General features: G+C 30.6%; 1 protein-coding gene across 1 annotated transcript; it reads right to left on the bottom strand.

Annotated features, from left to right (window-relative positions):
- Positions 1–26: 26 nt before the first annotated feature.
- Positions 27–3558, bottom strand: LOC103870903 (T-complex protein 1 subunit zeta 1). The gene is made up of 15 exons (XM_009149085.3): positions 3299–3558; positions 3133–3196; positions 2807–2942; positions 2530–2681; positions 2393–2440; positions 2199–2291; positions 1948–2054; positions 1756–1870; positions 1595–1681; positions 1157–1361; positions 956–1050; positions 794–862; positions 601–708; positions 368–486; positions 27–276 (listed from the first exon to the last, which is right to left on the bottom strand). The coding sequence occupies exons 1-15, from the start codon at positions 3430–3432 to the stop codon at positions 201–203; spliced, it is 1608 nt and encodes a 535-aa protein (XP_009147333.1). The 5' UTR covers positions 3433–3558; the 3' UTR covers positions 27–200.
- Positions 3559–13654: the final 10096 nt, after the last annotated feature.

Genomic DNA, 13654 nt, shown 5'->3' with positions numbered 1-13654 from the left:
TAGAGAAGAAAAAACAAGAAAAAGAGTAGAACCCCAAAAGAAAAAATAAATTAAAAAAAACAGAGATTCGAGGTAACTATTACAAACAGAAGGTACATGGGAAAAGAGAAAAAAAGAGAGCTCAAAAACATACTCAAAAACTAGAAAGAAGAACATGAAACAAAAGAGTATAAGGTGAAAACAATAACATGTAGTGTTGTTTAAGTAGGCTTCCTCATATTCCTTCCAGCACGAATCACTTCATCCACTAATAGCAACTGCGACGCTATCACCGGCCTGCAACACATTTTTACCAATTCAGGCTTCTCATTGTTAACATTATTCAAACGTCTAATTTTAATGTTTGCGTTTTGGTTTTGAACATTACCCTGAATTGATAAGTTGGCGTTTCACCGAGTAGTTGTCGAATATACCAGCAAGCTGAGGGTCGATGGGTTCTCCGTCCACCAGGCTTACTCCCACGACGTTTCCTTTGTCATGCTCACTCTGTACACACAATACAAATTCAGTCAGACAAACCATAAAATAACAACTTTATATATGTTGTCCTCTTAGAGCATTATTATTTGATAGCGGAAGAGGGAAATGAAAGTCTAATACCGTAAGTGAAATGATAACGTCTTGTGTATCAAGACCAGCATTTTCAGCTAGTGTCTTCGGAACCACGAGAAGAGCGTTAGCAAAAGCTTCTACACCGAGCTGAGCTCGCTGCAATTAACCCCACAATTCACATTAGCAACAGAAAAAAATCAAGACCTGCTATAGGAGCAGAGGGGTATTACTTAATACTTACCCCTTGAACGGTTTTCTTGACTTCATTCATTAAGTGCTGTCTAGCTGCAACTTCAAAAGCCCCGGCTCCCTGCCAAACATGACAAACCATAAGCATACATAACCAACAACCACACTGAAAAGGAATTGTCTTTAATCTCTGTGAGGAAAAGAAGGTACTTACTAATACAACACACTCATCTTCCAATGTATTCTTAACTGATCGTAAGCCATCACGGACAGCATCCTTAATTTGAGCAATGGTGTGGTCGTTAGGCCCTACAAACACCAAGTAATTCACGGATGATCAATGACAAGGCATGTAAAAAGAAAAACTGACCTTTAAAACTTAAGGGCCAAGAGATAGAAGTTTAAGCTATTGTACCTTTAATGAGGATAGTACATGAATGAGGATTCTTCACTTGCTCCACAAATGTGTACTTCTCTTCCCCAAGAACGTGCTCATATACAAGTCCAGCCCAGCCAAGAGAGTCCGGGGTCAGGTCATCAACAGAGTTCACAGCTTCTCCCCCACATGCCAAAACCAAACGTTCCATGTTCCTCCTCTTCGCTCTTCGAAGGGCAATTATCTGGAGAAACAATTAAACGTAAAGAAACATAAAGATAAATAGACTGTAACAGCCTATAGACACGAGAGGCACGAAATGAAAAACAAGCTCAGTGAAAGATCCATGCATCTAAAAGCGTTTAGGTGGAAAATCGTTTCTCTATTTTTTTAAATTCATTTTGCCTTAACATTTCAATTAACTTGATTTCACAATTATGGATGCCAGAAAATGATACAAAATTAGTCATAGCTTACCCCTTCTCTAGCAAGCAGATCCAATGATGGGGGATCAATACCCTTCTGATTTATGATAACAAAGCTGTTATCGTTACCAGCACAAACCTGCATGGAAAACAGACCATGTAAATATCTGAAGCGTTACAGCATATGACTTAGATGTAGTAGTTTCAGCCCACCTTGTTCTTCAGCTCAATGATTTTCTTGACTCTTTCATCAACTGAACGTCGCTCTGCAGTAACCATGGCTTCCCTCTGTTCGGCATTCGAGTAGAAAAAACCTGCATTAATTTCACTGATATATACAAAGTTAGGCTAAGAAATCAATGATATACGGTCTTTCATAACCAATCAGAGGTTTCTATTACACACCTCTTCTCATACTCCAGTGACACATTGCAAGTAAGGATGTGACAATTCTCTGCACGTCGCTTCATGTCAGGGTGTCTTGAACCATGATCCAGAACAAGCCCCTCAACCTAATACAAGAGAAACAATCCATGTGATATAGCAGCAGGTAAATAAAGATCGAATTTATGATCCACGACCAGCAAAAAGATTCAATCCAATACTACGTTATTCTATAGAGTGAGAATCCTTAAATTCTAATAAATCAGGTATACCAATCGTGTGTCAACATCAAATTTATGGCGCATGTGCATTATCTCAACCATAAACAGATCAATAGGTTCCTCAGGCTTCCGAATGCAGAGAACCTGTAATGCACATGAAGAAGCTAAGTATAAGACAAACAAGCTTAAAAACCAAAGCTAATTCATAGATTAGTATACACATGTAAAAAGCATAATGAACTTACCGAATTAACAACAATATCAGTCAGTTGATCAGCTAAGCCTTCATACAACTAAGACAGCAAGAAAAAAAAAACGCAGTTAGAAGAGCATATTTCAATGCTAACCAAATGATATATAGATATAATCAAACGAAGAATACCTTTGTTCTTAGGGTCGTCCTGGCAACCATTTTAAGGATCTCTTTATCAGGCTCATCGCCCATAACCACAGGTGTCTTGAAAGTATCGAGAAACTGAAGAGTAGCTCTTTTTGCAATCTCGAAACCATCAACCAAGACACGTGGATGCATTCCTGAGACACATTTAACTTATCAGGATCATTTCTCACCGAGGTTAAAAACAAAAACATGACAAGGTAGCTGAAGTAAATCATCATTAAATCAAAGTACAAGTCGCAATCAAGCTAATTGAGCTAACCTTCATCGATGCAACGCTCGGACTGCTTCATGAGCTCACCGATGAAGATAACAGTGGAAGTAGTACCGTCACCACTAATGTCATCCTGTGCAACAGCAGTCCTGGCAATCATGATGGCCGTGGGATTTTGAATTTGCTGCAAAGATAAGCATTATCAAAACTAATTAATGCCTAGATTATATAGCTATCCATTAGAGCAGGCCAGTCACGTGACAATATTTTTGAAAATTAGCAAGAAGATCCTCAAACACACTTCACTAGTAAGAAGAGATACTAAGCTAGATTCCAATTAATAAACAAGATCTAGCTTTATTGAGCTCACTCACCATTTCCTTCAAAAGCGTGTTGCCGTCCTTGGTAAGCTTGATATCACCGGAGCCACCAACAAGCCTGATAGATACAGTCGCGTCAAAAATCAATTGAGTATCGGATACAAAAAAGTGAAGGCACGCCGAGAGATAATCACATAGATCTAAGAAGAAGAGACTTTACATCTTGATGGTTCCCTTGGGACCGAGATTGGACTTGAGCACATCCTGTAGACCTTTAGCGGCGTTGATGGTCATATGAAGCGCCGCCGTTTTGTTGAGCACCTCCGCATTAGGATTCAGTACACGCACAGACATCTTCGATGATGAGAGATCGGAGTCGACGAAGAAGAGATTTAGGGCTTTTCTTCTGGGAGCTTACTCGTGATTTTTAGTGAAGCTGCGAAATGAAGAAGCTCAAGACGAAACCCGTAGATCCGTCAAACGACGCCAGATTGTCATAGAGCGGAAAACATCAATATACAGGCCCAAAGGCTAAATGTTTTTACTAAATGGTTAGCAGATAAGCCCATAATATTTTCAAGTATCCACTAATCATGGCCATTTTCCAATTTTTTTCACCTCCAAAGGCTAAAGAGCATTCATATTTATCGAAGTTATCAAAATTACATTTTACAAAGATTTACAATCTCCAATATATAAAAGAGAAGTTGGATTTTTACAGACAGTGAAAAAGAGGAAAAGAACAGAACAAATTGGTTTACTGTATGTTACAACGAGAATCAAGATAAAAAATGATAACTCAATTTAATTACCCTACGAAAATATTGAGTTTTCGGTAAATGCTCTATATATTGAAAAATATAATTTTTAAATTTGTTTTAAAATTGATAACCACATTATACATTTGTATTAATATATGCTAAACTCTTTTTCATGGTACATGGACATCATTTTTTTTTCTCAATTAATTTAGTAAAACTGCAAATACTCTCTAAACCAGTGAACTAACTACTATAAAATTGATATTTCCTAGAGAAACGGAGACAACAAATGTTTCAAATTTCTTTAAACATCATCATATGTTATTGAAAGATGTAACTATGTATTAAAAAAATATTGTTGTCATATTTTTGGATTTTTTCTCAAAATCTATATGTACCCTTACGAAAATATTGAGTTTTTGTTAAATGCTCTATATAATGTAGTATATAAATCTTTAGTGATGTTTTAAATTTTATGAGCATATTTTACATTCGTGTTAATGTATGCTAAACTCTCTTTCACGGTATATGAACATCTTTCTTCTTTTATATCAATTAATTTAGTAAAACTGCATGTACTTCCTAAATTAATAGAATAACCACAGTAAAATCGCTATTCTCTTGAGAAACAGAGACAACAAAGGTTCCAAACCTATTTGACCATCATCATATGTTTTTGTAGAATGCACCTATGCATTAAAACTGTATTGTCATATTTTTTAATTTTTCTCAAAATCTATGTATTAGCCTTCATATATAGAGCATTTACCGAAAACTCACTATTTTCATAGGGTACACACATAGATTTTGAGAAAAATTCAAAAAATTTGACAATACTGTTTTAATACATATTTGAATCATGTAATAAAATATGATGAAATTCAAAGAGGTTTGGAACCTTTGTTGTCTCCGTTTCTCTAAGGAATAACAATTTTATAGTGGTTAGTCCAATGATTTAGGGAGTATTTGCAGTTTTGCTAAATTAATGGATAAAAAATTAGAACGATGTTCATGTACCATGAAAAGAAGTTTATCATACATTAATACAAAGGTATAATGTGGTTTTAAATGTTAAAACAAATTTAAAGATTATAGGCTTCATATATAGAGCATTTACCGAAAACTCACTATTTAGGGAGTATTTGCAGTTTAACGCATAGATTTTGAAAAAAATTCAAAAAAATTGACAATACTGTTTTAATATATATTTGAATCATGTAATAAAATATGATGAAGTTCAAAGTGGTTTGGAACCTTTGTTGCCTCTGTTTCTCTAAGGAATACCAATTTTATAGTGGTTAGTCCAATGATTTAGGGAGTATTTACAGTTTTGCTAAATTAAATGATTAAAAATTAGAACGATGTCTATGTACCATGAAAAAAGTTTATCATAAATTAATAAAAATGTATAATGTGGTTATAAATTTTAAAACGAATAAAAAGATTATAGGCTTCATATATAGAGCATTTACCGAAAACTCACTATTTTCATTGGGGGGGGAGGGTACACATAGATTTTGAGAAAAATTTCAAAAATTTGACAATACTGTTTTAATGCATATTTGAATCATGTAATAACATATGATGAAGTTCAAAGAGGTTTGGAACCTTTGTTGTCTCCTTTTCTCTAAGGAATAGCAATTTTATAGTGGTTAGTCTAATGATTTAGGGAGTATTTGCAGTTTTGCTAAATTAATTGATAAAAATTAGAACGATGTCCATGTACCATGAAAAGAAGTTTATCATACATTAATACAAAGGTATAATGTGGTTTTAAATTTTAAAACAAATTTAAAGATTATAGGCTTCATATATAGAGCATTTACCGAAAACACTATTTTCGTAGGGGGGTACACATAAATTTTGAGAAAAATTCAAAAAATTTGACAATACTGTTTTAATACATATTTTAATCATGTAATAAAATATGATGAAGTTCAAAGAGGTTTAAAACCTTTGTTGTCTTCGTTTCACTAAGGAATAGCAATTTTATAGTGGTTAGGCCAATGAATTAAGGAGTATTTACAGTTTTGCTAAATTAATTGATAAAAAATTAGAACAATGTCCATGTACCATGAAAGAAGTTTATCATAAATTAATATAAATGTATAATGTGGTTTTAAATTTTAAAACAAATTTAAAGATTAGAGGCTTCATATATAGGGCATTTACCGAAAACTCACTATTTTCGTAGGGGGTACACATAGATTTTGAGAAAAATTCAAAAAATTTGACAATACTGTTTTAATGCATAGTTGAATCATATAATAACATATGATGAAGTTCAAAGAGGTTTGGAACCTTTGTTGTCTCAGTTTCTCTTGGGAATAGCAATTTTATAGTGGTTAGTCTAATGATTTATGAAGTATTTGCAGTTTTGTTAAATTAATGGATAAAAAATTAGAACGATGTCCATGTACCATGAAAAGAAGTTTATCATACATTAATACAAAAGTATAATGTGGTTTTAAATTTTAAAACAAATTTAAAGATTATAGGCTTCATATATAGAGCATTTACCGAAAACTCACTATTTTCGTGGGGGGTACACATAGATTTTGAGAAAAATTCAAAAATTTGACAATACTGTTTTAATACATATTTGAATCATGTAATAAAATATGATGAAGTTCAAAGAGGTTTAGAACCTTTGTTGTCTTCGTTTCACTAAGGAATAGCAATTTTATAGTGGTTAGTCCAATGATTTAAGGAGTATTTACAGTTTTGCTAAATTAATTGATAAAAAATTAGAACAATGTCCATGTACCATGAAAGAAGTTTATCAAAAATTAATACAAATGTATAATGTGGTTTTAAATTTTAAAACAAATTTAAAGATTATAGCCTTCATATATAGAGCATTTACCGAAAACTCACTATTTTCGTAGGGGGTACACATAGATTTTGAGAAAAATTCAAAAAATTTGACAATACTGTTTTAATGCATAGTTGAATCATGTAATAACATATGATGAAGTTCAAAGAGGTTTGGAACCTTTGTTGTCTCCGTTTCTCTAGGGAATAGCAATTTTATAGTGGTTAGTCTAATGATTTAGGAAGTATTTGCAGTTTTGCTAAATTAATGGATAAAAAATTAGAACGATGTCCATGTACCATGAAAAGAAGTTTATCATACATTAATACAAAGGTATAATGTGGTTTTAAATTTTAAAACAAATTTAAAGATTATAGGCTTCATATATAGAGCATTTACCGAAAACTCACTATTTTCGTAGGGAGGTACACATAGATTTTGAGAAAAATTCAAAAAATTTGACAATACTGTTTTAATACATATTTGAATCATGTAATAAAATATGATGAAGTTCAAAGAGGTTTGGAACCTTTGTTGTGTCCGTTTCTCTAGGAAATAACAATTTTATAGTGGTTAGTCTAATGATTTAGGGAGTATTTGCAGTTTTGCTAAATTAATGGATAAAAAATTAGAACGATGTCCATGTACCATGAAAAGAAGTTTATCATACATTAATACAAAGGTATAATGTGGTTTTAAATTTTAAAACAAATTTAAAGATTATAGGCTTCATATATAGAGCATTTACCGAAAACTCACTATTTTCGTAGGGGGTACACATAGATTTTGAGAAAAAATTCAAAAATTTGACAATACTGTTTTAATGCATAATTGAATCATGTAATAAAATATGATGAAGTTCAAAGAGGTTTAGAACCTTTGTTGTCTTCGTTTCACTAAGGAATAGCAATTTTATAGTGGTTAGTCCAATGATTTAAGGAGTATTTACAGTTTTGCTAAATTAATTGATAAAAAATTAGAACGATGTCCATGTACCATGAAAGAAGTTTATTATAAATTAATACGAATTTATAATGTGGTTTTAAATTTTAAAACAAATTTAAAGATTATAGGCTTCATATATAGAGCATTTACCGAAAACTCACTATTTTCGTAGGGGGGTACACATAGATTTTGAGAAAAATTCAAAAAATTTGACAATACTGTTTTAATGCATAGTTGAATCATGTAATAACATATGATGAAGTTCAAAGAGGTTTGGAACCTTTGTTGTCTCCGTTTCTCTAGGGAATAGCAATTTTATAGTGGTTAGTCTAATGATTTAGGAAGTATTTGCAGTTTTGCTAAATTAATGGATAAAAAATTAGAACGATGTCCATGTACCATGAAAAGAAGTTTATCATATATTAATACAAAGGTATAATGTGGTTTTAAATTTTAAAACAAATTTAAAGATTATAGGCTTCATATATAGAGCATTTACCGAAAACTCACTATTTTCGTAGGGAGGTACACATAGATTTTGAGAAAAATTCAAAAAATTTGACAATACTGTTTTAATGCATAGTTAAATCATGTAATACATATGATGAAGTTCAAAGAGGTTTGGAACCTTTGTTGTCTCCGTTTCTCTAGGAAATAACAATTTTATAGTGGTTAGTCTAATGATTTAGGGAGTATTTGCAGTTTTGCTAAATTAATGGATAAAAAATTAGAACGATGTCCATGTACCATGAAAGAAGTTTATCATAAATTAATACAAATGTATAATGTGGTTTTAAATTTTAAAACAAATTTAAAGATTATAAGCTTCATATATAGAGCATTTACCGAAAACTCACTATTTTCGTAGGGAGGTACACATAGATTTTGAGAAAAATTCAAAAAATTTGACATTACTGTTTTAATACATATTTGAATCATGTAACAAATATGATGAAGTTCAAAGAGGTTTAGAACCTTTGTTGTCTTCGTTTCACTAAGGAATAGCAATTTTATAGTGGTTAGTCCAATGATTTAAGGAGTATTTACAGTTTTGCTAAATTAATTGATAAAAAATTAGAACGATGTCCATGTACCATGAAAAGAAGTTTATCATAAATTAATACAAAGGTATAATGTGGTTTTAAATTTTAAAACAAATTTAAAGATTATAGGCTTCATATATAGAGCATTTACCGAAAACTCACTATTTTCGTAGGGGGGTACACATAGATTTTGAGAAAAATTCAAAAAATTTGACAATACTGTTTTAATGCATAGTTGAATCATGTAATAACATATGATGAAGTTCAAAGAGGTTTGGAACCTTTGTTGTCTCCGTTTCTCTAGGGAATAGCAATTTTATAGTGGTTAGTCCAATGATTTAGGGAGTATTTGCAGTTTTGCTAAATTAATGGATAAAAAATTAGAACGATGTCCATGTACCATGAAAAGAAGTTTATCATACATTAATACAAAGGTATAATGTGGTTTTAAATTTTAAAACAAATTTAAAGATTATAGGCTTCATATATAGAGCATTTACCGAAAACTCACTATTTTCGTAGGGGGGTACACATAGATTTTGAGAAAAATTCAAAAAATTTGAAATACTGTTTTAATACATATTTGAATCATGTAATAAAATATGATGAAGTTCAAAGAGGTTTGGAACCTTTGTTGTCTCCGTTTCTCTAAGGAATAGCAATTTTATAGTGGTTAGTCCAATGATTTAGGGAGTATTTACAGTTTTGCTAAATTAATTGATAAAAAATTAGAACGATGTCCATGTACCATGAAAAGGAGTTTATCATAAATTAATACAAAGGTATAATGTGGTTTTAAATTTTAAAACAAATTTAAAGATTATAGGCTTCATATATAGAGCATTTACCGAAAACTCACTATTTTCGTAGGGGGTACACATAGATTTTGAGAAAAATTCAAAAAATTTGACAATACTGTTTTAATGCATAGTTGAATCATGTAATAACATATGATGAAGTTCAAAGAGGTTTGGAACCTTTGTTGTCTCCGTTTCTCTAGGGAATAGCAATTTTATAGTGGTTAGTCCAATGATTTAGGGAGTATTTGCAGTTTTGCTAAATTAATTGATAAAAAATTAGAACGATGTCCATGTACCATGAAAAGGAGTTTATCATAAATTAATACAAATGTATAATGTGGTTATAAATTTTAAAACGAATTAAAAGATTATAGGCTTCATATATAGAGCATTTACCGAAAACTCACTATTTTCGTAGGGGGGTACACATAGATTTTGAGAAAAATTCAAAAAATTGAAAATACTGTTTTAATACATATTTGAATCATGTAATAAAATATGATGAAGTTCAAAGAGGTTTGGAACCTTTGTTGTCTCCGTTTCTCTAGGGAATAGCAATTTTATAGTGGTTAGTCAATGATTTAGGGAGTATTTGCAGTTTTGCTAAATTAATGGATAAAAAATTAGAACGATGTCCATGTACCATGAAAAGAAGTTTATCATACATTAATACAAAGGTATAATGTGGTTTTAAATTTTAAAACAAATTTAAAGATTATAGGCTTCATATATAGAGCATTTACCGAAAACTCACTATTTTCGTAGGGGGTAACACATAGATTTTGAGAAAAATTCAAAAAAATTGACAATACTGTTTTAATACATATTTGAATCATGTAATAAAATATGATGAAGTTCAAAGAGGTTTGGAACCTTTGTTGTCTCCGTTTCTCTAAGGAATAGCAATTTTATAGTGGTTAGTCCAATGATTTAGGGAGTATTTGCAGTTTTGCTAAATTAATGGATAAAAAATTAGAACGATGTCCATGTACCATGAAAAGAAGTTTATCATACATTAATACAAAGGTATAATGTGGTTTTAAATTTTAAAACAAATTTAAAGATTATAGGCTTCATATATAGAGCATTTACCGAAAACTCACTATTTTCGTAGGGGGTACACATAGATTTTGAGAAAAATTCAAAAAATTTGACAATACTGTTTTAATACATATTTGAATCATGTAATAAAATATGATGAAGTTCAAAGAGGTTTGGAACCTTTGTTGTCTCCGTTTCTCTAAGGAATAGCAATTTTATAGTGGTTAGTCCAATGATTTAGGGAGTATTTACAGTTTTGCTAAATTAATTGATAAAAAATTAGAACGATGTCCATGTACCATGAAAGAAGTTTATTATAAATTAATACGAATTTATAATGTGGTTTTAAATTTTAAAACAAATTTAAAGATTATAGGCTTCATATATAGAGCATTTACCGAAAACTCACTATTTTCGTAGGGGGGTACACATAGATTTTGAGAAAAATTCAAAAAATTTGACAATACTGTTTTAATGCATAGTTGAATCATGTAATAACATATGATGAAGTTCAAAGAGGTTTGGAACCTTTGTTGTCTCCGTTTCTCTAAGGAATAGCAATTTTATAGTGGTTAGTCCAATGATTTAGGGAGTATTTGCAGTTTTGCTAAATTAATGGATAAAAAATTAGAACGATGTCCAAGTACCATGAAAAGAAGTTTATCATACATTAATACAAAGGTATAATGTGGTTTTAAATTTTAAAACAAATTTAAAGATTATAGGCTTCATATATAGAGCATTTACCGAAAACTCACTATTTTCGTAAGGGGGTGAAGTTCAAAGAGGTTTGCAACCTTTGTTGTCTCCGTTTCTCTAGGGAATAGCAATTTTATAGTGGTTAGTCTGATGATTTAGGGAGTATTTGCAGCTTTGCTAAATTAATAGATAAAAAATTAGAACGATGTCCATGTACCATGAAAAGAAGTTTATCATATTAATACAAAGGTATAATGTGGTTTTAAATTTTAAAACAAATTTAAAGATTATAGGCTTCATATATAGAGCATTTACCGAAAACTCACTATTTTCGTAGGGGGTACACATAGATTTTGAAAAAATTCAAAAAATTTGAAAATACTGTTTTAATACATATTTGAATCATGTAATAAAATATGATGAAGTTCAAAGAGGTTTGGAACCTTTGTTGTCTCCGTTTCTCTAGGGAATAGCAATTTTATAGTGGTTAGTCCATGATTTAGGGAGTATTTGCAGTTTTGCTAAATTAATGGATAAAAAATTAGAACGATGTCCATGTACCATGAAAAGGAGTTTATCATACTTAATACAAAGGTATAATGTGGTTTTAAATTTTAAAACAAATTTAAAGATTATAGGCTTCATATAGAGCATTTACCGAAAACTCACTATTTTCGTAGGGGGGTACACATAGATTTTGAGAAAAATTCAAAAAAATTGACAATACTGTTTTAATACATAGTTGAATCATGTAATAACATATGATGAAGTTCAAGAGGTTTGGAACCTTTTTGTCTCCGTTTCTCTAGGGAATAGCAATTTTATAGTGGTTAGTCCAATGATTTAGGGAGTATTTGCAGTTTTGCTAATTAATGGATAAAAAATTAGAACGATGTCCATGTACCATGAAAAAAGTTTATCATACATTAATACAAAGGTATAATGTGGTTTTAAATTTTAAAAAAAATTAAAAGTTATAGGCTTCATATATAGAGCATTTACCGAAAACTCACTATTTTCGTAGGGTGGGGGTGTACATAGATTTTGAGAAATTCAAAAAAATTTGACAATACTGTTTTAATGCATATTTGAATCATGTAATAACATGTTTTAATACATATTTGAATCATGTAATAAATATGATGAAGTTCAAAGAGGTTTGGAACCTTTGTTGTCTCCGTTTCTCTAGGAATAGCAATTTTATAGTGGTTAGTCCAATGATTTAGGGAGTATTTACAGTTTTGCTAATTAATTGATAAAAAATTAGAACGATGTCCATGTACCATGAAAAGAGTTTATCATAAATTAATACAAATGTATAATGTGGTTTTAAATTTTAAAACAAATTTAAAGATTATAGGCTTCATATATAGAGCATTTACCGAAAACTCACTATTTTCGTAGGGGGTACACATAGATTTTGAGAAAAATTCAAAAAATTTGACAATACTGTTTTAATGCATAGTTGAATCATGTAATAAAATATGATGAAGTTCAAAGAGGTTTGGAACCTTTGTTGTCTCCGTTTCTCTAGGAAATAACAATTTTATAGTGGTTAGTCTAATGATTTAGGGAGTATTTGCAGTTTTGCTAAATTAATGGATAAAAAATTAGAACGATGTCCATGTACCATGAAAAGAAGTTTATCATACATTAATACAAAGGTATAATGTGGTTTTAAATTTTAAAACAAATTTAAAGATTATAGGCTTCATATATAGAGCATTTACCGAAAACTCACTATTTTCGTAGGGGGGTACACATAGATTTTGAGAAAAATTCAAAAATTTGACAATACTGTTTTAATACATAGTGAATCATGTAATAAAATATGATGAAGTTCAAAGAGGTTTGGAACCTTTGTTGTCTCCGTTTCTCTAAGGAATAGCAATTTATAGTGGTTAGTCCAATGATTTAGGGAGTATTTGCAGTTTTGCTAAATTAATGGATAAAAAATTAGAACGATGTCCATGTACCATGAAAAGAGTTTATCATAAATTAATACAAATGTATAATGTGGTTTTAAATTTTAAAAAAATTAAAGATTATAGGCTTCATATATAGAGCATTTACCGAAAACTCACTATTTTCGTAGGGGTACACATAGATTTTGAGAAAAATCAAAAAAATTGAAATACTGTTTTAATACATATTTGAATCATGTAATAAAATATGATGAATTTCAAAGAGGTTTGGAACCTTTTTGTCTCCGTTTCTCTAGGAATAACAATTTTATAGTGGTTAGTCTATGATTTAGGGAGTTTATTGCAGTTTTGCTAAATTAATGGATAAAAAATTAGAACGATGTCCATGTACCATGAAAAGAGTTTATCATACATTAATACAAATGTATATATGTGGTTTTTAATTTTAAAACAAATTAAAAGATTATAGGCTTCATATATAGACATTTACCGAAAACTCACTATTTTCGTAGGGGGGTACACATGATTTTGAGAAAAATTCAAAAAA

The sequence above is a fragment of the Brassica rapa genome, chromosome A05 (assembly GCF_000309985.2).
Source record: "Brassica rapa cultivar Chiifu-401-42 chromosome A05, CAAS_Brap_v3.01, whole genome shotgun sequence".
NCBI classification, from domain to species: domain Eukaryota; kingdom Viridiplantae; phylum Streptophyta; class Magnoliopsida; order Brassicales; family Brassicaceae; genus Brassica; species Brassica rapa.
Note: the sequence above shows the minus strand (reverse complement) of the source record. Positions and strands in the feature narration are given on the sequence as shown.

Coding starts and splice junctions, on each gene's coding strand:
- LOC103870903 (XM_009149085.3), bottom strand. CDS start 3,432: ATGTCTGTGCGTGTACTGAATCCTAATGCGGAGGTGCTCAACAAAACG. Junction 2,943..3,132: donor ACACGCTTTTGAAGGAAATG/GTGAGTGAGCTC, acceptor TTATCTTTGCAG/CAAATTCAAAATCCCACGGC. Junction 1,362..1,594: donor ATCTGCTTGCTAGAGAAGGG/GTAAGCTATGAC, acceptor TTGTTTCTCCAG/ATAATTGCCCTTCGAAGAGC.